Source organism: Ixodes scapularis, unplaced genomic scaffold (genome assembly GCF_016920785.2).
Source record: "Ixodes scapularis isolate PalLabHiFi unplaced genomic scaffold, ASM1692078v2 PGA_scaffold5__190_contigs__length_132052651, whole genome shotgun sequence".
In the NCBI taxonomy this organism is placed as follows: domain Eukaryota; kingdom Metazoa; phylum Arthropoda; class Arachnida; order Ixodida; family Ixodidae; genus Ixodes; species Ixodes scapularis.
This window is the reverse complement of record NW_024609880.1, coordinates 71,618,180-71,640,986: the sequence shown is the minus strand read 5'-3', so window position 1 is coordinate 71,640,986 and position 22,807 is coordinate 71,618,180. Positions and strand designations below refer to the sequence as shown.

The 22,807-nt window shown below is 45.8% G+C and overlaps 1 protein-coding gene across 1 annotated transcript; it reads left to right on the top strand.

Annotated features, from left to right (window-relative positions):
* The first annotated feature begins 401 nt into the window (after positions 1 to 401).
* On the top strand, positions 402 to 20,699 carry LOC8042293 (tubulin gamma-1 chain). The gene is made up of 11 exons (XM_040208896.3): positions 402 to 647; positions 4,500 to 4,550; positions 4,786 to 4,847; positions 5,363 to 5,530; positions 7,206 to 7,354; positions 7,845 to 8,058; positions 9,749 to 9,898; positions 14,750 to 14,902; positions 16,534 to 16,695; positions 18,190 to 18,381; positions 20,127 to 20,699. Exons 1-11 carry the CDS (start codon positions 599 to 601, stop codon positions 20,154 to 20,156), a joined length of 1,380 nt encoding a protein of 459 aa, XP_040064830.2. The 5' UTR covers positions 402 to 598; the 3' UTR covers positions 20,157 to 20,699.
* Positions 20,700 to 22,807: the final 2,108 nt, after the last annotated feature.

Below are 22,807 nucleotides of genomic sequence, written 5' to 3'. Positions count from 1 at the left end.
GGAGAGGGAAACACCCAGCTCGTCTTATTCTGAACACTAGAACATAGAGTCAGTCGCAGGTTTTAGGGTGCAGGATAGGCTCCTTCCGCAAAGTCTTTCACTATTTCCACTTTAGCAGAACGAACGCTTGAGAGGAGGCAAGACCCTCCCCTCCAGTGTTCACTCCTCTAGGGTGGAAAGGAGTGGACTTCAAACGCCTCTGCCTCATAAAGCCTTTATTAATTATTATTGTTTTGCAAGCTTGAGCAGGGTTGAGTTTTATTTAATCAAAACATCATTTGCCAAAACGAGATTTAACGAGCATTAGTTTTGAAATTCACTGGCCCTGCTTAGGTCCAGCAGAATCACTGGCTGAGAGCATTGCTAGAAACCTAAGCGCTAGATGGCGCAAGTTACCGACAATTACAAAAACTACAGTTGGACGGAGTTGCTGTTTACTCACATACACGGCTCTGTGTGTACTTACCATCATCCATTCATCCATCCGTTCTAGAGCTCCGCAAATATTCCGCCAGAATTTCTTTGGTGGCGATCGGCACTGTTTATCTGATTCTACGAATTGTCCCGGTAATTACATCCCACAGCAGACTACAAGACCATGCCTCGAGAAATGATCATGCTCCAGCTCGGCCAGTGTGGGAACCAGAGTGAGTACAGCGGCCTCCGTCTGACACAACATTTCCGTTCATGTCAAGGTAACAGGCGTATGGCGCGAAGACTGATTAACGTTTAAAAAAAAACAAGAATTCCTCGGATATCTTCGGGGTACCCCGCTTCCCTGACATTACTCACCTTTCGGATTTAGGTTCAGACCCATTGTAGTGTTGGTGTTTTGTCAGTGAGCTACTGTTAGTGGGCAGGCACGTAGCCAGGATTTTGTTTCGGGGGAAGCGGGGGCCGCCCATGACAAAATGCTGTATGAGGGGGAGGGGGGAGAGGAGGCTCCCAGCAAAATGGAAAATTTCGGGGGGGGGGGGGGGGGGGGGGGGCATGACAATATGCTGTAAAGGGGGAGGGGGAGAGGAGCTCCCAGCAAAATAAAAAATTTGGGGACCCATGCCCCCCCCCCCCCCCCCCCCCCCCCCCCTCCCCTGGCCTTGTGCCTGGTAGTGGGCGTAGCTGAGTTATAGTTGGCTAGATGCTTTCGATTTAGCGCCACCGGTGTACGCCCATGGAATGCTTTTTGTTTCCGAAGTTCATATGTGCTGAGAAACTGAGGGGAAGGAGGAGACGAGAGCTCGCAGGGACGTGAGAACGCTGAGCTCTGGTTGGAATGGTTAGTGGTAGACCTAAATGCCGTTCGAATGCGAGAGCCAAACGCCAGCGTTCTGCGTTCTAACGGGTTCTACGACTGCAGTGAAGACAAAGGCAGCTGGCTCTAGGTGTACGGTCCCGGACTCTACCCTACTAATAATTCCAACCAGAGTTCAACGTTCTGACGTCTCCTTGCGCTCTTGTCTTCTCTTCTATCTGTTCCTCGGCGCTTTGAGGGGCATTTACCTAAGCCAAAGCTAAGCCTTGGGTACTCCCTCCTCTCTCTCCTCCCGTAAACCAGGCGAGACTCAAAAAAGTTTTGCATCGCCCAATCCTGCATTGTGCTTCTATGAAAACAAATTTGTTACAAGGACGCTCGTTCGCCATTTTCTCTAAACTATCTTACTTTATAAAGGGGTTCTATGTAACGGGGGCGGGGGGGGGGGGTGGGGGGCGGGGGGGGGGGGGCGGGGGCGGGGCGTACCTAAACCTGCGTTCATTAAAAGGAGCAATGGGTGTTCTCCGTCGAGGGCCTATGCCATTTCTACGCCGAGCCTTCTCGAGCAAGACCATACCGTTTATCATATCTTGCACCTGTAGAAAGTGTTTAGTAGACTGTGCGCTGCGATTGCGGGTCGAGCGAGCTTGTGCTCAATCCATGCTTCTAAAGTGACGGCACAAGCTCTTTCTTGCAATGCGAAGTTTTAGCGTATGCTCTACTAAAAGTCTCTAATAGTGCTATGCCTAGTGCGGCGTTCTGTCTCGCTCAGTACAGGTTTGTCGCCATGTTGAGCTGCGTGCAAATGAGGTTCTTTAAGCGTCACCAGACACTCTGAGAACCTCAAAGATTCTCACTGTAGGGAAGGAATACTTATATCTGCTGTTTGGACTGCAGCAGAAGTTTAGCATAAAATTCATCCTTGGATTGCATAAAAAAAAAGAATACAAGCTTAGCTAAACAATGCTTACAAAACAGTTATTGGCCCGTTGCTCTTGGGCATGGGGCGTAAGCGTGTATGCAAGACGCAAACTAGTAATTCTGGCTGCACCATCCAAGCAATACGACCATAAAAGCGGCGCTGTAATGTCTGGTTAAGCCCGAGCAACGTTCAAATACAGGCGTCCGTCAGCATCTGCACATATGTGCTAACAAAGTTTCTAAAATAATTAAAATTTAAAAAATAATTATGCAGTTTGAGGCCTCGGTGTCTTCCCATCAAACATTCTTTTCAGCTTTATTATCTGCATTGCTTTCTTTCATAGCATCCGTAATTAAGTATGCTTCACTTTACATGATAGCGAAGCCCAGGCCACAAGCAAAAGCATGTTCCAGATAAAATGGTAGCAGCCTACAGTTCTAGCAGACTGACACTTAGTTTAACTCATTTATTCAGTCGCCCTCTTGCTCTTGCTCCTTTGTATTTATATTGGTTTCAGTCCTTCTTCATCGTCAAATGTTGCACTCGGCAGATGGCATGCAGGGTTAACCAAAATGATAGCCAAATACGCATAAGCTCTACAGAATCATATCTTGTAATATTGGATGTAACAGTTCACACCTTGCACATGGAAAGACTCCTGGCATTTGCCTGGCATTCCCTAAAGCCAATGAATTTTTTTAGAGACTACATTCCATATCGTCTTCTTGAACGGGGGTTTGATTGCCAAGTTTGTTTGTGCACTGCAGCTTGGAGCCAAAGAGCGAAAGCACACACTGCAGAGCCCAGGGATTCAGGGTTCAATCCCCTGCCCGTTTCGATCTGAACGAGCATTGTACCGGCGTGCAGTCGTGTTTCACTACTGTGGGATGCACATTAAAGACCCCAGGCTACCAGTAATACCGCTTTGGCTAAATGTCTCACCTACAGCGTAAGCCAGCGTCGCCGCACCTCAAAGGCAGGTTGAGCTTTGCTGTCTAAACACAAACACTGATTCTTTTAGGGGCGAAGCTCCTTAGGGTCTAGCATTTTCCTTACGTCCGGCCGTCCGGCGTCCGTGCTTACATAAAAAGAAAAAATGTTTGCACAGTCGGCAGGATTCGAACCTGTGCGGGGAGACCCCAATGGATTTCTAATCCATCGCCTTAACCACTCAGCCACGATTGCGGGACGAGTAAGGGGCTCTGAGATGTGGTAGTAACTCAAGAGCTGGGGTTTCTGTCATGGATGAAACGTTGCATATAGCCGCTCAACGTCTATACAGGAGAGGGCGCTGCGGTCAAATGCGTATATAATTGCGTTAAACTTTGCATGTATTGGCTCAACGTTTATTGACAAGAGGGCGCTGCGGTCAAATGCTCAAATGCGTATATAACCCCGTTCCATACCACACATTCTCTTTCTGACATGAACCGTTGGCTTAAGCGGTGGAGATGCGTTCCCACGGCTTCTAGTGGATTCAAGCTGATCCGCTAGAAGAACCACTGGCTCTGCATTTCACAGACCATAAAGCAGTTATAATGAAGTCGAAACACAACCCAGAACTCAGCACTACCTATGAGCAATAAAAAAAAATCAGCACCATCAACACTACCTATGAACAATAAAATCAGTATCATCAGCACCACATGCACCTGGCGCATTTTGGCCTAGTTGCTCTCGCGCCATAAAACTCCAATCAATCAATCAATCATCAGCACCACCAGAGCTTCACCCCAATCAACATCATTTACCCCGTGGGGATGCAGTCTTTTTTTTTTGTCTGCTTGAACTTGAATTTTACGCTTTCTGATTGGCTGTTGAGACAGTGAAAAAACAAGAGCAAAAGCAAACATAATATTAGGGTGAAAATGAGCTGGTAAATAGGAATATATTAGCAAAAAGCACACCATTTAAAACCTAGGTTCATAGTAAAGTGTTTATGCGGCAGCTCTGAACAGCTGTGAAATTACTGACTCCTCAGGGGTGACAGGTGTGTTGGTTTCTGCTGGTACTTCCTACATGATGTAGCACATAATTTAGGTCTGTAAAGAACTAGGAGAACTAAAGACTGCGCCATCAAACTAGGGTGGGCATGCCCACCCTAGTTTGATGGCGCAGGGCTGCCACTTTAAAGTCATCGTTTAAAGCACTACAGTGCAGTTCCAAAGCGGAGAGGGTTTTAGTACTCTGTAAACATTCTTTTGCTCTGGCATACTGCTATGACCTGGGACATCTCATGTAGGCAGGTGCAGTTCGTGCCACTATCTTGTAGAAGTTTACTACACTTTCAGCTCTGCTAAAAGTACTTCTTTTTTTTTTTTCCAGTTGGCTTTGAGTTTTGGAAAAAGCTGTGTGCTGAACATGGCATCAGCCCAGGTATGTAACCCATTGAACTGCATTAATGTTGTTTTATTGCAGGCCAAAGAGATTGTAAATTTATGAATACATGAAAGGATAAAACATTGAGACCAGAGACAGAAACAGGACTTCTTTCAAGAAGTCCTTTTTCCATTTTTATCCTCAATGTTTTATTCTTTCATGTATACATATCTATTAACTAACATGCTTGTTTTCAATTATTATTGTAAATTTTGTTGCTTCTTTCCTTCAGACGGATGCCTGGAAAGCTTCGCAACTGAAGGCATTGATCGCAAGGATGTCTTCTTCTATCAGGTACTTAGCCGCAGCATGATCTTGTAGTATAAGCTTTGGTATTAGTTTGGATGCCACTCTTGCCTCAAGTGCTGCCAGCTGCAGTATTCTGTTTCTGCATTAAATAACTCGTGCGTGGGTGTAATATATTATGAAGGTCGTTTGCATGTAGGCTTATTGTTCTGCCGAGTTTCTAAGTGCAAAGTTTTTCAGATAAAATATTTAAATTATGATGCTTGTTGCCTGCATGTTCTAAGAAACTAGCTCAGTGGATAGAGTGGACTGATGCTAGCACTGATGTTTACATAGCTGCACAAACTGTACAAGCAAAACTGGTACTTAATTTCAAGCTGTATCTTGAAAATTCGATCATGGAGTCAAGTCACGATGTGACGCCTAATGATGCCTTTTTGATGAATGGCCTTTTGCTCCATTTACCCATTGACACTTGAAATACCTTATGGTAGTATACTGCTCTAAGCGATGTGACTGTGTTGCAGATAGCAGACACTCATGATGTTGCTATTTCCTTCTAGGCCGACGACCAACACTACATCCCTCGTGCGGTACTGCTTGACCTCGAACCCAGGGTTATTAACACCATCATGAACTCGCCGTATGCCAAGTTGTACAACCAAGAGAACATCTACCTGTCCCAGTCCGGAGGTGGCGCTGGAAATAACTGGGCCGTTGGATACTCCCAGGTAGCGGCTCCCCTTTCTCAAAAGCATAGGGCATGCGTCCTTGCTTCAAGCATCAAGAGCACATCGGCTTGTTCAGTTTGAGCTACTTTGCTCACGTAAAGTGCCACTAAAGTGGGGTCTGAGGTCGTTGTTTTATGATGGAAACAACCTGCATGCCCTAAGCATCTTAAAAAAAAAAGATTATATAATCATGCATGGCCTTTTTTTCTAATATTCGCGTGACCAGAACTGCGACATGACCCTTTGCTCTGAGGCCGACATACACTTCGCGCTTTCCACTTTTGCCCACCTCCTTTCTTTCTATGTCCTCTCCACTTTTTACCTTGCCCCAACTTGGCTCCCCTTGCAGCTTTAGAGGGAGGAGCGCTAAGAGGATTATCTTCCCTGCTTAAAACCGAGCATGTATGTCGGCGAGGTCAGGCCATGGCAACAATAAAATATGAGATAACTGTACTGCTAGGACCCATTGTATGTTCTTATAATCCTGTTAATTTTGCTTTGAAAATGGCACGATAGTTTTGTGGATAAATTGATTTATATGCGGGACCCTCGGATCCGCCCCATTCGAAAAGGCCGCCGTACTGGCGGGCTGGTGACGTCGCCAGCCAACTGTGCGGCGTCCCCTTGCACGCACTCATAGACCCTGCTCTCTTGGCGTCTCGAGCTTCAGCTTCCTTGTTTACGTTCAGCGTTTCAAGCATGCGGTCTGTGACGATTATGTCTACGGAATCGCTCGCTTCTTCGAAACCTTCGACACTGATCGCAGCAGCGATATGAAAGTGATTGTTATCAAGACACGTTGGAAGCTGGTAATTTTGACTGCGACCCGCTGGCAACCAGCTCCAGCGATGGCGACTCACGGATGAACTCGCAGTGGTCGAAGTAGCCCGGGTCAATCTCGCAGGCGCTTGCAAGGTGGAAGGTCAAGGGACCAGGGGCGAGAATGGTGTTGGAGTTGCCGAGTTGCGTGGGTGGTTTTGATCATACCATGACAAGACAAGCTTGGGCGATCATGAGGGCACCTAGAATGAGAGAGCGTTCACGATCATATGGTTTATGGGCACTGTGGTGTGACTAACTTGGGCAGTGTTACCTGGTCACCAAATGAACATAATCAAAATTCGTAAATTGATTATTGCAATTACTAGAGCTCTAGAAATTGCGAAACTTTATTTATATACTAAGTAGCCTATGAACATTCCATTTCAAGAATAATCTATCCATTTAATTTTCGTGTCCCTCTTTAAGCGCTCCAGAAAACCAATAATTACAATCGTGCGTGGCCTCTTTTTTCTTATAAAAACGTAACCTAACATTGTGACACGCCCCTTTCTTCTGATATTGATCTCCGAAAAAGGGACATGCCGCAATGTTTAGACATGTTTTTAATTTGTAGAGAGGCCAGACATGATTGTAAATGTTTTTTTTTTCTGGGCTGCTGCTACATAAATAAGCATTGCTTGATGCAAACAAATGAAGGACCATTAAATGTGCATAAAGACCCCCGACACTCTTAGTACAGCACAGCATCTTGCTATGGAGATGCGATTCTTCATCTTGCACCTGATGTTTGCCTTGCATCTACTTTAGTACTTTGCTTGCTTGTTGACAATAGAGCGTGCACTCTGGTTGAACTGGCAACTCGGCGGGAGCATTAGCTTGGGGAATGGCGCAGGGCGAGCGTCTCAACGAGGACGTCTTCGACATCGTCGACCGGGAAGCCGAGGGCAGCGACTCCCTCGAGGGCTTTGTGCTCTGCCACTCGATTGCGGGTGGGACGGGTTCTGGCATGGGCTCCTACATCTTGGAACGACTGAATGACAGGTCTGCTCCTGCTCTTTCTTTTTTTTTTTTCTACTCCTTTTGTTTGCATTGCAGATTACTCAAACTTCTCGTGCAGTTATTGGCATTCATGCGGCTCCCTCATGCTCCAGAACAATCCCAATTCTTACAGAAATAATGAACTCAACGACACTCAATATTTTTTGAGTATACGTTTGCTCCTCGTATTTATTGAAAATTGGGGAATGCCGATGTTGAATAGGTAATCAAAGATGGCAGTTTTGCCCCGTGATGTTTACGCAAGAAAAAGAACATCGTCATCTTGTAGCTGCATTTTGCCGATGTCACTGTTTGCCGGTACTGTGTGGTCCTGGGCTTCACCCACTGTTCACTGTACTGCAAAGCTTTCCAGTAGCTTTCTTAAGTCTTTTTAACTGTTGAAGTCTGAGCAACCGGTAACATAGGGCAGGTTTGTTCTAATTATGCCAACCAGGCTGTGACATAAAATCTGACGAGGCTTTAATTGTTGCAGGTTCCCCAAAAAGCTCATCCAGACGTACTCCGTGTTTCCCAACCAAGAGGAGATGAGTGATGTGGTGGTCCAGCCGTACAACTCCATGCTGACACTGAACAGGCTCACCCAAAACGCAGACTCTGTTGTCGTCCTTGACAACGCCGCTCTCAACCAAATTGCCGTGGATCGTCTGCACATCGAGAACCCTTCGTTCTCGCACATAAACACACTGGTGGGTGATTTGCGGGTGCACTCTAAAGAACTCGCGAGGGGTACTTCGCTTACTAATGCTTGAATTTTGATATGTCTTTTTTAGTCTTACATTAAAAAAAAAATAAGTTGGATAACTCTCAAGCTGAAAAAAAATTTGTTCTTGTTTGTAGAAATCATGGTAAGAAGTTTACAGGCTCTCTTTAGTGGATGCCAACTTTAAAAAAGAAGGGCACTGCTGAATGGAGTCGACATAATGGACGTTTTGTCACTCCTTCGTGTGGAATGTTTGAAAAGTTGGAAGATTTGGTACTATGTATCATAGAAAATTCTGCTAAATCCTATTCTTGAGCCCTACTTTGTTACTGCACTTGGGGGCAACTTTTTCCGGCGACGAAGACAAAGCTATAGGTACCTGTACGGTCACGCCCCTCAAGCGCCGATCAAAGCTACGCACACTGTCTTCCTTTCTTCTGAAACACCAGAATAAAGTTGTCCTCAAGTGTGATTGAAGCTCGTCCTGGGTCAGCCAGAATCAAACCACTAATAAGACTTCATTCGTGCTGCTTTGCAACGTAAACATTATTTTCTTTGATTCTATAATTAATTCCGGGAGTCCTTCGATTAAAATTGGCTTTATCAACACTACTAAACCACTGCTCCATTCACGAAGAAAGCAGCATGCAGGTACACTTGTAGTGTGGCCATGGGCATCCGGAGGGCCGTGCAAGGGGGAGCGCCCCCCCCCCCCCCCCCCCCCTTTTGGGATTCTGGGGATGTTGACGACGAGATGTTTTAGTAGCAAATTCTCTGGTCGCTGTCGCACTGCCAATACATTGTTTGAAAAACAGTCTGCAGGTGCTGTCTGAGGCACGTTTTTTCCTTGCACGATGTCCCGGCCACATTAGTCGTACAAAAACTGTCTGCAGGTATGTACAAAGCACATACATGTGCGTGGGAAAGACATGTCTTTCCCCACGCATATGTATGTATGCGTGGGACGTGACAGAAGCGCACACGTCACGCACACGCACGTGACGTGTGCGTGAAAGACGTGACAGAAGTGTCTGCAAGGCCCGCTTGCAGACACTTCTGTCATCGTACCTGCAGTGAATGCCATCTCTTTTGCTTGATGTATGAGCAGTGTGACTTTAGGGCTCCTGCTCGTGACGGCATGACTAGGATTATCAATTGTGAACGACGAGCTCAATGGTATGTGTAACAGGCATGGCGGAAGCTTGAAGCCATCGTGTTTGTAAAACAAACACCGTTGAAATTTAGAGTCTGACGTCACTCTTATTTGCATCTATGAAAGCGAAGTAATACGACCAAAGGATTGTGATCCTACTAAAACATAAGTGCCTGTCTGGCCAATCATGGTTCCCTCTAAGAAAGTAGAGCTTGCACCCCCCCCCTTTTTTTAATAAAGTTCTGCGGATGCCCATGAGCACGGTACCTCAGAAAAGTTATTTCTGCTATTCTTTTTGCTAGGAGCTGAAGTTCTATTTAACACTATTTCTTTTATTGCTGGACTTTTGGAAATCCTGTTGCAGGTGGGCAAATCACTATTTGGAGGAAGCAACTGTATGTCTGATAGGCATAGAGCCAGAAAATGAGTGCACATTCTCATTCATTTTTCGTGGTGCGCTCCACTGTCAAACGTGCTGAAACCTTGGACAGAACCAAGAGTCTTTCTTTGGCTCTCTCGCCAGGTGTCCACCATCATGTCCGTGAGCACAACAACGCTCCGCTACCCCAGCTACATGAACAACAACCTGCTTGGGCTGGTGGCACCGCTGATCCCGACGCCTCGCCTTCACTTCCTCATGACCGGTTACACGCCGCTCACGACGGAACACGAGGTAGGCAGCGGCACCTTAGCGTTAGCCTTCTTTGCCGGAGTTTTGCGCCACACAAAGCTCCTAGAAGACCTGAGAGAATTCATGACCCTTCAACTGCTATCAAAAGCCTACTTCTCTGTTGTATTAACCATGTCAGCAGCATTGTTGAGGAATCTTATATAGAGAGAACACCACTTCACACTTTTTAGATGTTGGTTCTTGGCAGTCTGAGGATACATTCAAAGGTTCGGGCGTGGATTTGTCTCTCATCACGGACATTTTAGAGCATGAATTAGAATAGACGTGACTAACCGGTAATGCATCAACATAATAATTAAACTGCGACCTGATGGAAGCAGGTATTATTTGTTTTATCATCAGTGATGGAAGTGCTGCGCCAATTGCGTCAAGGACGCAATCCTGCTACATGTAGCGCCAAATTGTCATTTTACCGAAGAATTGCGCCATGCCTGCGCCGAGATGAGATGCAGCAATAAAAAATAAAAATTGGAGTCTTATCAGAGCGCCTGGTGGTACCGCGGTATTTTCCGCGCCGCAACTGTTACGCAAACCGAAACTGCGAGGGCGCAATATCATCATCATCATTGAAAGGAACAACGTTAGCAACATCTGAGACGAAAGCCGCAGAGGCTAAGCGAAGAACCATCCCACTGAGCAGCCTATTAAAAAAATAAAGACCTAGCTTGTGGATGTTTTCAATGTTGGCCCGCCCTGTTCCCGTGCGCTAGCTACCAGCGAAGTCAAAGCTAGCGCGAGCCCAATGCTCTGTGCATTCCTGACTTGAGTTGCACCAAGCTCTGGATGTACTGCTGGTAAAGCCTAACCATCCTTTTCGGAGCACAAAGCACTGCGCGACTCGCGCGACTGCAGTGTCTGCTCCATGGGTGTCGCTTCTTTGCAGCGCGTAGGCGCATGCCAAGGAGCGCACTCAACGGGTTAACTCGCCGTGATCCGATCGTGACTTCACCAGCACATCAAAAATGAATCGGAATTTTTCAAGCGAATATCAGATACCACAATATTTGAAGCTGCTGCCCGAAAGACAACTCTAATCTGAACTAAAACATCACGCAACAGTGAGGGTCGTTAAATGCTGCTGCAGATACCTTAAAAGAGTGCAGGCTGATAAAACTACATATCCTGTACCATCAGAACTCAGTGTGACATATTTAATTGTATTTTTTTATCTGACGAGCAGATAAACTTTATTTTTTAAAAATCTGTTTTTGTGTTTACTTTGTTGAATTTTATATATCCTGTCTTAAAAAGGCGACAGGCGCTGTGTTCCAATAATAGAGATGGGCTTTATATAGCAATTGCAGCATTATTTCATTTTCAAGTAATATGCCAACATATGCCGGACCCTGCTCCAAAAGGGCCACTACCTGCTCCAAAACAACATTTTGCCTGCTACAAGGCCTGCTCCAAAAGGTCAAATGGTACTTCCATCACTGTATCATAACCAGATGAACAGCGAAAGGTACGGCTCCAGCAAGCCAATCGGAGTGTTGGTGCTAAGTGCGACACTATTCCTGTAAAGTGCTGTCACTTGCTACACCCCATAGCTCTAATAGACCTTTTGAGAAAGTGCCAGAAGGCCGTATGCAAAACGCTTAATGAGTTATGAGAACTCCCTGCAGGCTCCTCCTTTCTCCCTTAGCATCTACTTCTATGTGACCCTGAAAAGAAAGAGAAAGTTGGTACTGCAGTTTCTTGCCTGTGTTTCCTCCATCAGCTTCAATGTCCCTTTCGTCGTCTGCTACAGCTGGTTCTGTACAGGCAGTTCCCAGCATTCCTTTTGGCATCACACATTTTGCAAAAGGTCTATTGGCTCACATAGGCTCTACTGCATGCCCTTTGCCAAACGAATCACGAGACTAATGTGCAACAAAGCTATCTGATTTGACATACGAATTGTAGGAGAAGCGGCTGCGCCGTCTCTCTGCACTCGACAGGTCGAGACACATGCTTGCTACCTCGCTTCCGACGCGACGTTCTATTCAGCTCTGCGCAGTTCTGATATCCCTACAAGGAGGCTTTGCCATAATCAGGGGTGGTCCAGTTGCGCCATTTGCGCCATTTTGATAAATTCCCGCTTGCCTGCGCCTTGCTGCGCCCAAATGGAATAATTGCGCCAGACTGTGCGAAGGCAAACAAATCTGTGACCGAATTGGTTTTTGGAAGAGTTTTCGTTTTCGTCTGGCAACTGTGGGGATCCAGTGGGATTTGGCCATCACAATCCAATCCAGGTTTCCGGCTCCACTGCATTGTTTCACAGCGTTCGTACCAATTTTACCGACATTCCTGACGCGCCGCAGTTTTAACAGTTCTAGTTGCATTTCGAAGCGTTCCGAAGCTTGACACTGTTTTATACAATGTGCTCGCACATGGTTCTTATTTCGCTAGCACGCAGCATGCTCGATCGGGACTGCTTGGTTACGAATTGTTGCCTTTTTCCATGTCCAATGATCTGAATCCTTGATCATACTAATGATTTCCCCGCACACCACCTAGAGAGAGTGTACACCCCCCCCCCCCCCCCCGCCCCCCCCTTTGTTTTTCTGAAGGCCTTAAAGGGCATTTCTGCTTCATTTTTGGTTTTGAAAAAACAATGCAGTCCTCTTCAGTATCGCCTAGGAAGACCACACATCAAATATTACTACGCAGTTCTGTCTAAATGTTTCTTAAACGGTCCAGCAAACTTTGCAACTCGCCAAGTTGCCAAAATCGGCTGACTCGAGTGGGCGAATTGAAGCGCAACCAAAAGCGCAGTCAAGGCTACGGCGTGAGTGTAGCCAACATTGAGCTAGACGTCATCTCCATTGCCCCCTTTTGCTTGTTTTTAGTTTTGCGGGCAAGAGTAATGGCTCATGTCAGCAATGCTTCCTCTCAACCCTCAGCGGTGCCAATGTGATTGGCGTAACGCGCCCGCGCAGCGCGCTTCTTCGGAACTAAACAGCCGACCCGCAATGGTTCCACCATTACTGCCGTCTTCCGCGTGGCAACTGCCGTCGTCGTCTCACCGTTTGGGATTATTGTCCCTGGAGTTTCATCCACACTACGGACACTATGTGCGCAGGCATATACCACAGTTGTGCAGACGTCATCGAATGTCGTAGACACCAAAATGCTGTTAAGATTGCGGTGCAGACGACACTTGCGTCTGGCACACGCCAGCCCCCATCCCACCCGTCGTTTCATCGAGGATCACATGACATCTCGTACCAACGGATGGTCAAGTTTTTGGCGGCCCGAGGCCAATGTTGCCGGATGGAACCGAAGTTTCGGTTTCGATTTCCGCTCGTGTTTAAAATTAGATTTAAAAATATATATCCCATTTTTTGCAAAGCAAATGACGTGGTGTCTTTTACTAGGGCTTTCTAATCCAAATCACTCATTATCCCGAAATCTTCGGAATTGAGCTGAGTTGCCCTTTAATTCCCAACGACTCCCCTATTCTCAATGCACACCCCCCCCTTCCCCCCTAAAAATTTTGACACCCCCCCCAATTTCAATTCCTGGGGAAACCCCTGGATTGTACTACTCGTTAAAATGTCTATACATTGGGGAGAACCCAGAATATATTTCTTGATTTGCTCGTTTCACGTGATCAGACTTTGTATATAGTGCTAATTTACGTCTCTATCTAGAGCAAGGGTCTCAAAACCCCAGTCCGCGGACGCGCTTTGTCCGGCCCGCAGATGGCCGCGGTCTTTCAAGAGATGCCCGGCTCCGGCCGGGCATCACTGGAAAGATTGCGGGAGAGGAAACGCTCTCCAGTGTTCGCTCTGCAAAAATGGAAAGAGGAGGGACGAGCTTCCACTTCACTCTTAACCTGTCCCCAACTATAGTACAGCATAACTGCTTGGGTTCGCATGAATGCATGCCCATATCACTAATAGGGAACTGCCCCGAATTGCTCCAAACTTAACGTGTGTGCTGCTCCAAAGCTGCTCCAAAAACCGACTTTTTCTGATACAAACATGCTCCATAACGAGATTTTTTTTCTGCTCCAAAAATTGCTCCAAACTCAAAGCTGGCTGGACCACCACTGCATCATCCATTCGCACCTTGCCTAATTCCGCTTGACCATGGTTTCTCCTGTTTTAAAGACATTTATTATATTCTACGGAAGTGCGTGTGGCTAAAGATTTTGCGTGAGGTTTCTCTTTGTTTTTTTTTTCTGAACATTAAATAATCACGATGGACCGCAGCAGACCTTCTAAGCCATCTCAGCGAAGCGAGCACTGCCATACATATCGCGTGACTACGCACCCCGTGCATTGCTTTGTCTCTCCCGAAAGTCGTGTGACTCTCGCAAGGCATTGAAACGGCTTATAGCGTCCGCTGCTGTCGATCGTAAGGTGAAACAGAGTACATTCTGGTCACGATCGGTCCCAAAGGGCCAGCTTGCTGCGAATGCGAGCAAATCGGCAGCTCGTTTCGTGCACCCGGCAATACCCCATGGCGTCCATCAATGATTCGCATGATGGCACCGCTTACATCCGCTTCTCCGGTGCGACACCTCCTCTCCCAATCGGACTGACTGTCACGCGACAGCACGACGCTCACGCCATTCGTGCCACCACTGGCTGTGGCCGTCCGACGGTCGGACTGCTGTGCGACAAATATCTGGCAGGTTGGTCGCATGCTCGAGCCCCGACCTAACACTCTGGCTTGACCAAACTTGTCGTATCCGACAGTTTGTTCATCAGGTTGGACTGTTTTGACGCGCGTGTATCTCACACTTTATGACGAAAGGGAGCATAGATAACCACGGGAAAATCGTACCTGACTAAAAGGAAAAATGGGGGACGAAAGTGCAGCATGTATTGTGAATCGGCTCTGCAGGTTCAGAGCGTGAGGAAGACGACGGTGCTGGACGTGATGCGGCGGCTGCTCCAATCCAAGAACATGATGGTGTCCATCACCCACGACCGCACGGTCAACCACTGCTACATCAGCATCCTCAACATCATTCAGGGGGAGGTGGATCCTACACAGGTGAGGCATCCACACCCTTGTGTGTCAAAGATTGTGGTGGCATGATAGGTGGGGAGAAAGAAGTGCTCCAAGACGATTGAGTGGCCGTCATGGTTGGCCAATACCTGAGAAAGCGACAGGTATGATCTGAAAGGGGCGACCAAGATGCTATAGTCTGATGCAAGTTAAAGAAAAGCTGTAGGTTCTTTGAAAAAATTAAAGACGTTTACGATTCCCTGTAATGCCAAATTAGAGCACAGCTCTTGAGGAGGAGGAGAAGGGGAGGATACAGAGAGGAGGGTATGCCCTTCTTCCTTCTCCATACCCTCTCCTTCCCTCCTCCTCCGTACCTTCTCCTTCCCTCCTCTCCTCTTCCTCCCTCCCTCCTTCTCTTTCTCCCTCTCCCCCTCCTCCCCCTCCTCCTCCATCCTCCTCCTCTCATTCTTCTCCCCTCCCCCCTTCCCTCTCTCCCCTCACTCATGACCCTCGTGACGTCATTCGTGAAGGCCTCAAGAAACTGGTTTGTCTTATAAACTCTGTAAATAAAACAAAAGAAAGACAACATGCAGCATTTGAAAGTGCATTCAAGATTGCTAAAAGTCTGGATTTTTTTTTTAAGTTGCCTTAATTATTCTTCATTTATTAACTTTAGTAGATTCAAACCCACTTAAAATGAACCCAGCAGTGGCAAAATATTGGACATATTTGACTAGTGCTAATTTCACACCCCCGGTTACGCATGCCAGGAGTGTGGCACTGTTTGGGCCACCTTGTTAATGCAAGTATTTTTTTTTTTTAATTGCAAGGCTATTTTTAAAACTGCTATTATGGTGAAATTTGTTTGTTGGGCTGCTATCCTCTTAAAGAGAAACTAAAGCGGTTTTGTGTTTGAGAAAAAACACTTCAATGGCCCTCATTCGGCCTCCAGGAGCACGAATATCGAGATTGTTTTTCAATTTGGTGCACAAAGGCTGCAGAAATTAGTTTCTAAAGTACCGCCGAAGCCCCTCCTTCCCGGGACATGACGTCACACTAGGCATTTTCGGAATATCTGCTCTCATGGATCTTCAGCGCCCGTCAAAGCTATACACGTTTACTCTTGCTATTTTCATAAAGGTCAGAAAGAGACGTCATGACTGGAGTCAGCGCGGGAAAATACACCTGCCAAGCTTGCAATTCCATGCACTGCCCACACGAGGAACACGCGCTTGGTGACCTAAAGATCCTAGTATGACGTCGACTTGTTGGAGGTTTTTCGCGTTTTCTTGCGCTTAGTTACATCTTCGGGGAAAATGCATGTGATATTCAGATTCATAGAATAAAAATATGTCAGAGTTCACCTCTAACTCATTTTTTTTAAGAAGTGTTTCAGCTTCCCTTTAAGCAGTAATATTTTGTGCCTCCCTTTGGAAGTAAAACTTGAAAAAGCGTCAATATTGGGTTTGCGCTAATAGTGCTGCACAGTCGTCGTTTTTAATGTGATTCAAGCCTACTTTTATGACAAACACAATTTCCAAAAGCTGAGAAAATGCATGTCTGAAGAACACCCCATTAAACTAAGCATTGATCTTGTGAATTTAAAATTTTTTTTCCTATTAAGTGTTTCTTATGGAGCGTAATTGTTGCACGTGTTTACCCGCTCGTGCCTGCAGGTGCACAAGAGCCTGCAGCGTATCCGTGAGCGCAAGATGGTGCAGTTCATCCCCTGGGGCCCTGCCAGCATCCAAGTGGCCCTCTCCCGCAAGTCGCCCTACGTCCAAACACAGCACAGGGTCAGCGGTCTCATGCTCGCCAATCACACAGGCATCACCTCGGTAAGGACGGGAGCTGGAAACCCCAATGCCACATACAAGAACAAGGCATCTACACTTAACTTGTTTTGCAGTGACAGCTGTTGTGGACTCTTCCCCCCCCCCCCACCTCACTCGAAACGGTGTATCTGTGGGCTCTTCGTCGTTGATATTGTAGAATGCTTGAAAAAAAAAAAACCCGAAACCTGCCGCAGTTTTCTCAAGATCCATTCCCAGACACGCCGACTGTGAAGCGAGCGCGCTACCACAGTCCCGTGACAGGCTGTTTCAATTCACCACCCAATATACTGCATGTGCAGGATACATAAGTGCAAGATACGTAAGGATACATTAGGGTCCAATACGGTGTTAAAGCTGTCGCTGTGACTGTACTGTGAAATCATACCGGACTGCTAAATTTTTTCTACAACACTGGTTTCTGCTACATGCTGTGACTTTATACATAGTAAAGTTGTTACATTGGTTCAGTACCTTCCTTTCTCTCGCTCACCGACATCTGTACATGCCGAATTGAAAAGCCCTGAGTTAATTTGCTTAACATGAATTGTGATGCCATTATTCACATACCTGGTTCTTTAGTGTATGTAGTGGAATCTCGTTAATTCAAACTCTCTTAATTCACGCTAACATGCGGGTCCCATCCAATTTGTTTCTAGGGAGGCAGCCCCCGGTAATTTAAACTTTGCATTATTCAAACAAGGCTTTTGTCCCCCTCGGGTTCATATTAACAAGATTTTACCATACAATGTAATTAAAAAGTTTTAATGCTAGCCGTTCTAGTTTGTTGCGGATGACCTTTGTAGCTTTGGTGCCATAAACCCTTAATCATTGTCATCATTTCTAGTTTAGCGTACCAACTTTCCTACAAATTCTGCTATTATTTGAATTCGCTCATCGTGCTACATTGTACTGACTTCAGAGCAATGCTGACTGTTCTTCGAAAACGTTGTCACACTTATAGACACTGACAAGAGGGAAGAACAAGATAACACTATGTGCTATATTTCAACTGTTTAATCCTCAGATTGCATTGTCTTGTTCTTCCCCCTTGTCTGTGCCTATAAGTGTGACCATGTTTTCAATGACTTCGGAAACCCATCTGCAGATCCTGCTATCTGGAAAAGCAGACCCAATTTCTACATGGATTGTGGCAATTCGTGCTGAACACACGAGCGACGAAAACGGACGTTGCGCTACAGTTACTATATCAAGCGGCATTGATGTTGTGATGAGGTGACATGGCATACGGCCACCTTTCAGCGTCGGCGACATCTGCTATAGTAACCGTCGCAAGATGCATAGTTATTTTTATAGCTCATGCGTTTGCCGCTTCACTCCAACATAAAGTGTAGTTCGTGATTGTGTAAAATTGCGCCAGAGCTCGATCAGCTGTTTCTTCCACACACAATCTTGTACGGTGCCTCCTTGAAAATCTCGCATCAGGTGTCTCGGCGTCTTTGGGCGGCAATAATGGCATGATGTAACCTGTCTTCGCAGCTGTTCCAGCGCACGCTGCAGCAGTTTGACAAGCTGCGCAAGCGCGAGGCCTTCCTGGAGCAGTTCCGGAAGGAGCCCATGTTCCAGGACAACCTGGACGAGCTGGACAACTCCAGGGAAGTGGTCCAGAACCTGGTGGACGAGTACTTGGCCGCCACGCGGCCCGACTACCTCACCTGGGGCACCCGGCAGGCAAGTGGCCCCCAGGGACGGTGGCGTCGTGTTTACGGGTTTCGGTTTCACTTCGGTGCCTGCTGCGCATTGCCGACTGGTGTGCTTACAAAGTGTACTCAAAAGTGGATCTGTTTACCGCGATCCTGGCAGCGGCACGGCAGCGGCACGGCAGCTGAGGTTGACGCGGTAGACGCGTGTCCTGCCGCAGGTTGCTCTGAAGTCAAACAGTCCACGGGATTGGACCAATGCAGACACGAACGCTGCGACGGTGACAACGGGTGGACTCGTGTCCGCCCGCCCGCCTTTCTCGCCAGCATTCTTACAATCGTCTACCCTGATTGGGACATCTGACTGCACGGCGCACCAATTCCTGGGGCGCAGTTTGTCGTCGCTTCGGGACCACTTTCGCTACTTGGGCGGGGTGGGCGGTAAACACATTGATCGAAGACTTGTTTTAGGTGCCCTAGATTCACCTTTTTTTTTATCTGTGTTCTCTGAACTTCCAAGCTATCATCTTTCGTCCTTTCCTTCCTCTCGTCTTCTTTGTGCCGTCTTGTGGATTAGGAGGGTTGACCTTGGAGCTTCGATTAAGCTGGTCGTCCCATAACCACGTTCGTCGAAGCAGGGAACCCACAAGTGGGTTCCCTGCATGTCCCATGCCTGGTATGGCGGATAGAGGCAGTTCATAACGGCAGACATTGATTGTTTTTGAAGACACTCACTCTGTCAATGTTCTCTGCAAGTAAGACAATCCTTTTAGCATCCTTTTCCCAATAAAGGAAAGGTTAGGGAAGAATTAAAAGGCTCAACACATTCTTGGCTCAGGGAAGGGAGAGGGGGTTATCAAATGATTTGGGGCAAAAGAGTCAAGGGGAGAGAATGTAATAAAGGAAATATTGCAGTGTGGTAGACTGGATTTACTCAAATGTATCACATAAGTATATCAATGAACCTTTTTCGAGTAACGAGCGCCATCTGGGGAGCCGTCTGCGAACTACAAATGAAGTGCAGCCCAACATGCCTCCGCCCGTCAAAACACATCGGCATCGTGCCGTTTTATCGGTTTTCAGTGCTTTTTATATTCCATACTATTGATACTAAAAAAACAAAGCGTCAAAATAGACTAAATATGCGCAAAGATAGATGCTGACAATGTTGCTGTCGTCATTTTCGCAGGGCACCGCGTCCTGGTGTCCTGCGAAAATGGCGACAGTGGGAGTGTACGCATGCGCAGAGGCTTACTGGAAAAAGGTCCATTGAAACATAGAAAATGCACACGAAAATGTGCAAATCTTGGTTTGAAATAACTGTTCCAAAAATAAGCTAGGTTCAATCAACTTTTTTTGTTGCACCCATCAAGAGCATCTATACTAGTTATTTTGTACTGTTACTTCTGGTGTGCATCTGGTTACATGCATCTGGTTTTTGTGTGTGTTACGCATTGATGTGCAGTTGTTGCTCTTGTTTGAAAATTTTCTTCAAATATTGTATTTTTCCTGATTATGCATTTGTATTTTGTACGTGTTAGTACACATTATGTGCAGTTCTTATATGTAACATATCAAAATGTTGTATTTCTCCTCCCCCCCCCCCCCTACGCAAAGTCCTTTACAATAGGACCTGTAAAAATTTAAAGAAAGAAAAACAAAAGTAAATAAATCAGATTTAAATACATGCTGTTCACTCTTTGCTTGACATTTTAATCAAGCTTTTTCTGGTTTACTGTGAGCTAAACTTGCCTTATTTTGGTGTCATGTTTTCAGGCGAATGCAGCCACCAAGACAGACGGATGAAGTGTTGAAGATCTATTTATTTATGTTCCAAGGACCTTAGTGGGTTTAGGCTGTGAGAGCCAACCAAGCACTTCGTAGCCACTGCTAAGGATGGATCATCACAACAACCAGCTTTAGAAGGTGCCAGTATTGAGATTCTCCGACCATTGAAGCCATCTGCAATCATTGATCTCAGGTTACGCTGCCCTCTTTTTGAAGCACTCTTTGCATTTACCACTTATTCCAGTGTCAGCTTGACTTGATCACTTGTTTTAATGAAATGGGCAGAACTGCGGAGATCCTACCTTGACACGAAGGATTGCCAAAGCATATGCATTTTTTCGTGTCACGTTACAGCTTTTCCTAGCAGCGTACACTGAAGCTATTGTACCGTGTACAAACTGTTGCCTAAGTACAGTGGCAGACTTGTGTGTACATATATGAGTATGATTGACAAAAAGCAGTGCCATGGTGCAACAAACATTCTGTAAAGTTTATCGACGCTGCAGGCCGTTCTGTTCTGAGCCTCTATCAAGCGATTAAATAAAAACGTAACCCTCAAAACAGATCTCCTCTTGCATGTGTTCTAACATAATATTTTTTTTTGTTCCAGGGAGGGGGGAGGTTAGCTTATGGCTTTGAACCTCCTCCCCCCCTTTGCCTACCTACTTATCCTTGCGTCCTGTGGGAAGCGCTCCAACGCGTCTTAGCTCGGAGCGTGGAGTGAAAGCTTGCTCTGCAGAACCTCTAGAGTTCAATCTCCACCTCTTGCCCATTTTGATATGGACAAGCTTCCTGCCAGCACGCATATGTGTAATCTAGGGGCTCAAATCGAAAAATATAATGTTTCGGTTACGATTACGGTTACCGTTTCCTGTTGATATCGGTTTCGTTTCAAGTTTTTGCAGCTTTAATTTTTACGGTTTCGGTTACCTGTTACACAATCCTAAAAACTTTTTTTTATTATTAATTTGTTTTATTGAAATGCTAGAGAGACATTTTATAATGAATGGTTTAAAGTAGTCCCAGATATCAAACAACGGGACATTCACAATAACAAGAATTAAAATATGTCTTAGTACTTCCGATGGGTCAAAAGTTTCGCACGTTTCTAACTGCCGCACTCGTTTACTACATCTATTTGCATTGTATAGTTTGATACCCGAGCACGCATGTTACCCTCGCTACTCAGGGATCATTGCATTCTATAGACGTTTTCTGTTTCCTCTCTTTCTCAGTCACGTGGGTTTCGTATCTGGTATGCGGGACAAAAAATAATAAGACATTCCAGACTGGAATATCCGGAAAAATATAGGTGAGGGAAAACAAGAATGTGTGACAGTCACGCATTCTTCGTAAACACTTTCCAGCGGCGTGGAGATATCAAAGCGATGTTTTTCCGCATACCAGAAGTGACGACATTAAAGATGGCTGCCCCCTTGTGGAAAAGGTGCATATAATAAAAATAAACATTGCTACCCTGTTGTTCGGCAGTGTTTGTAGACAGCCCTCAGAAAGTCCCCACTGGGTGCTGGAAGAACCATTCGCACCTACTCATCGCTTTAGTTTGTTGCAACCTAAGATATGCAGAACAGGCTTTGCCCACAAAGAAGGAAGGAGCAGAACTGTAGCCCTCCTCTAGTAGAATACTGCCAAGTTTGAATAAAGTTATAAAATTGAGAGCTGAGCAAGTTGGTGAAAGTCAGACATATTGTAAACGCAATAGCACAAAACAAGGAAACTAAGCAGAGGACCGAACAACACAAACGTTAATGTAAAACTGACGTTTTTTTTTTCTTTCCGTGTTGTCACAAAATTGTCGCTCGCGATATGTTTCAGACGAAATGAATACCAGGTTTTGTTTTCCCCCAACTCTGTGTGATGGTCAATTTACCTCGTTTTTTCATCCTGGCTACTGCAGATGAGGAACATCGGTGGTTTTGAAAGAACCGAGATGGATGGACATGTCAGAATTCTAACTTGTTAGTTTATACCTTGAAGATCCAACTTATTAGTTAATACTCTGAAGGCGACACGTACTGAATACATGTAGAAATTGTAAGAGTGCGGCAGATTTAGAAATAGGCTTTTCATTATAAGCTCGACCACTAATTCTAACCAAGTATTTTTAATCCTAAATTTAGATTGAACAGAAATGTTTGATCAGATTTACTATTACATGCACCACTCGCTGACGGTAACTCTTTCAAATGGCCACAACATTTCAAGATCCCTCCTTGAGGTCATTCTTGAGAAAAACTAATATTTTTGTTTTTAGGTTAATAATATTGGTTACTGGTAAATAATTTACGGTTACAGTTACGGTCTTCATAAATTTCAAAACAACAGTTTCGTTCCAGTTACGGTTACGGTTTGAGTCCCTGGCGTAATCACTACTGTGTGGTGCACGTTAAAGACCCCAGGTTAACGCTTGTACTTCACTGTAAAAATTTCTCATCGACAGCCAAGAGACAAGTCACCCATTGAGGCGTACAAGCATCAAGGTTGTCTAAACATACAAGCAACTCAAACATACAAGCAACTCATACAGTCTTGGCCCGCAAAAAAAACTATATCGAGCGAGGCGACATTGGGCCGCCACCGAAGAGGGAGTCAGTGAAGCAAGTAAACAATTCGGTGCCTGTTATCTTGCCGTGCCCGATAAGCTGCGC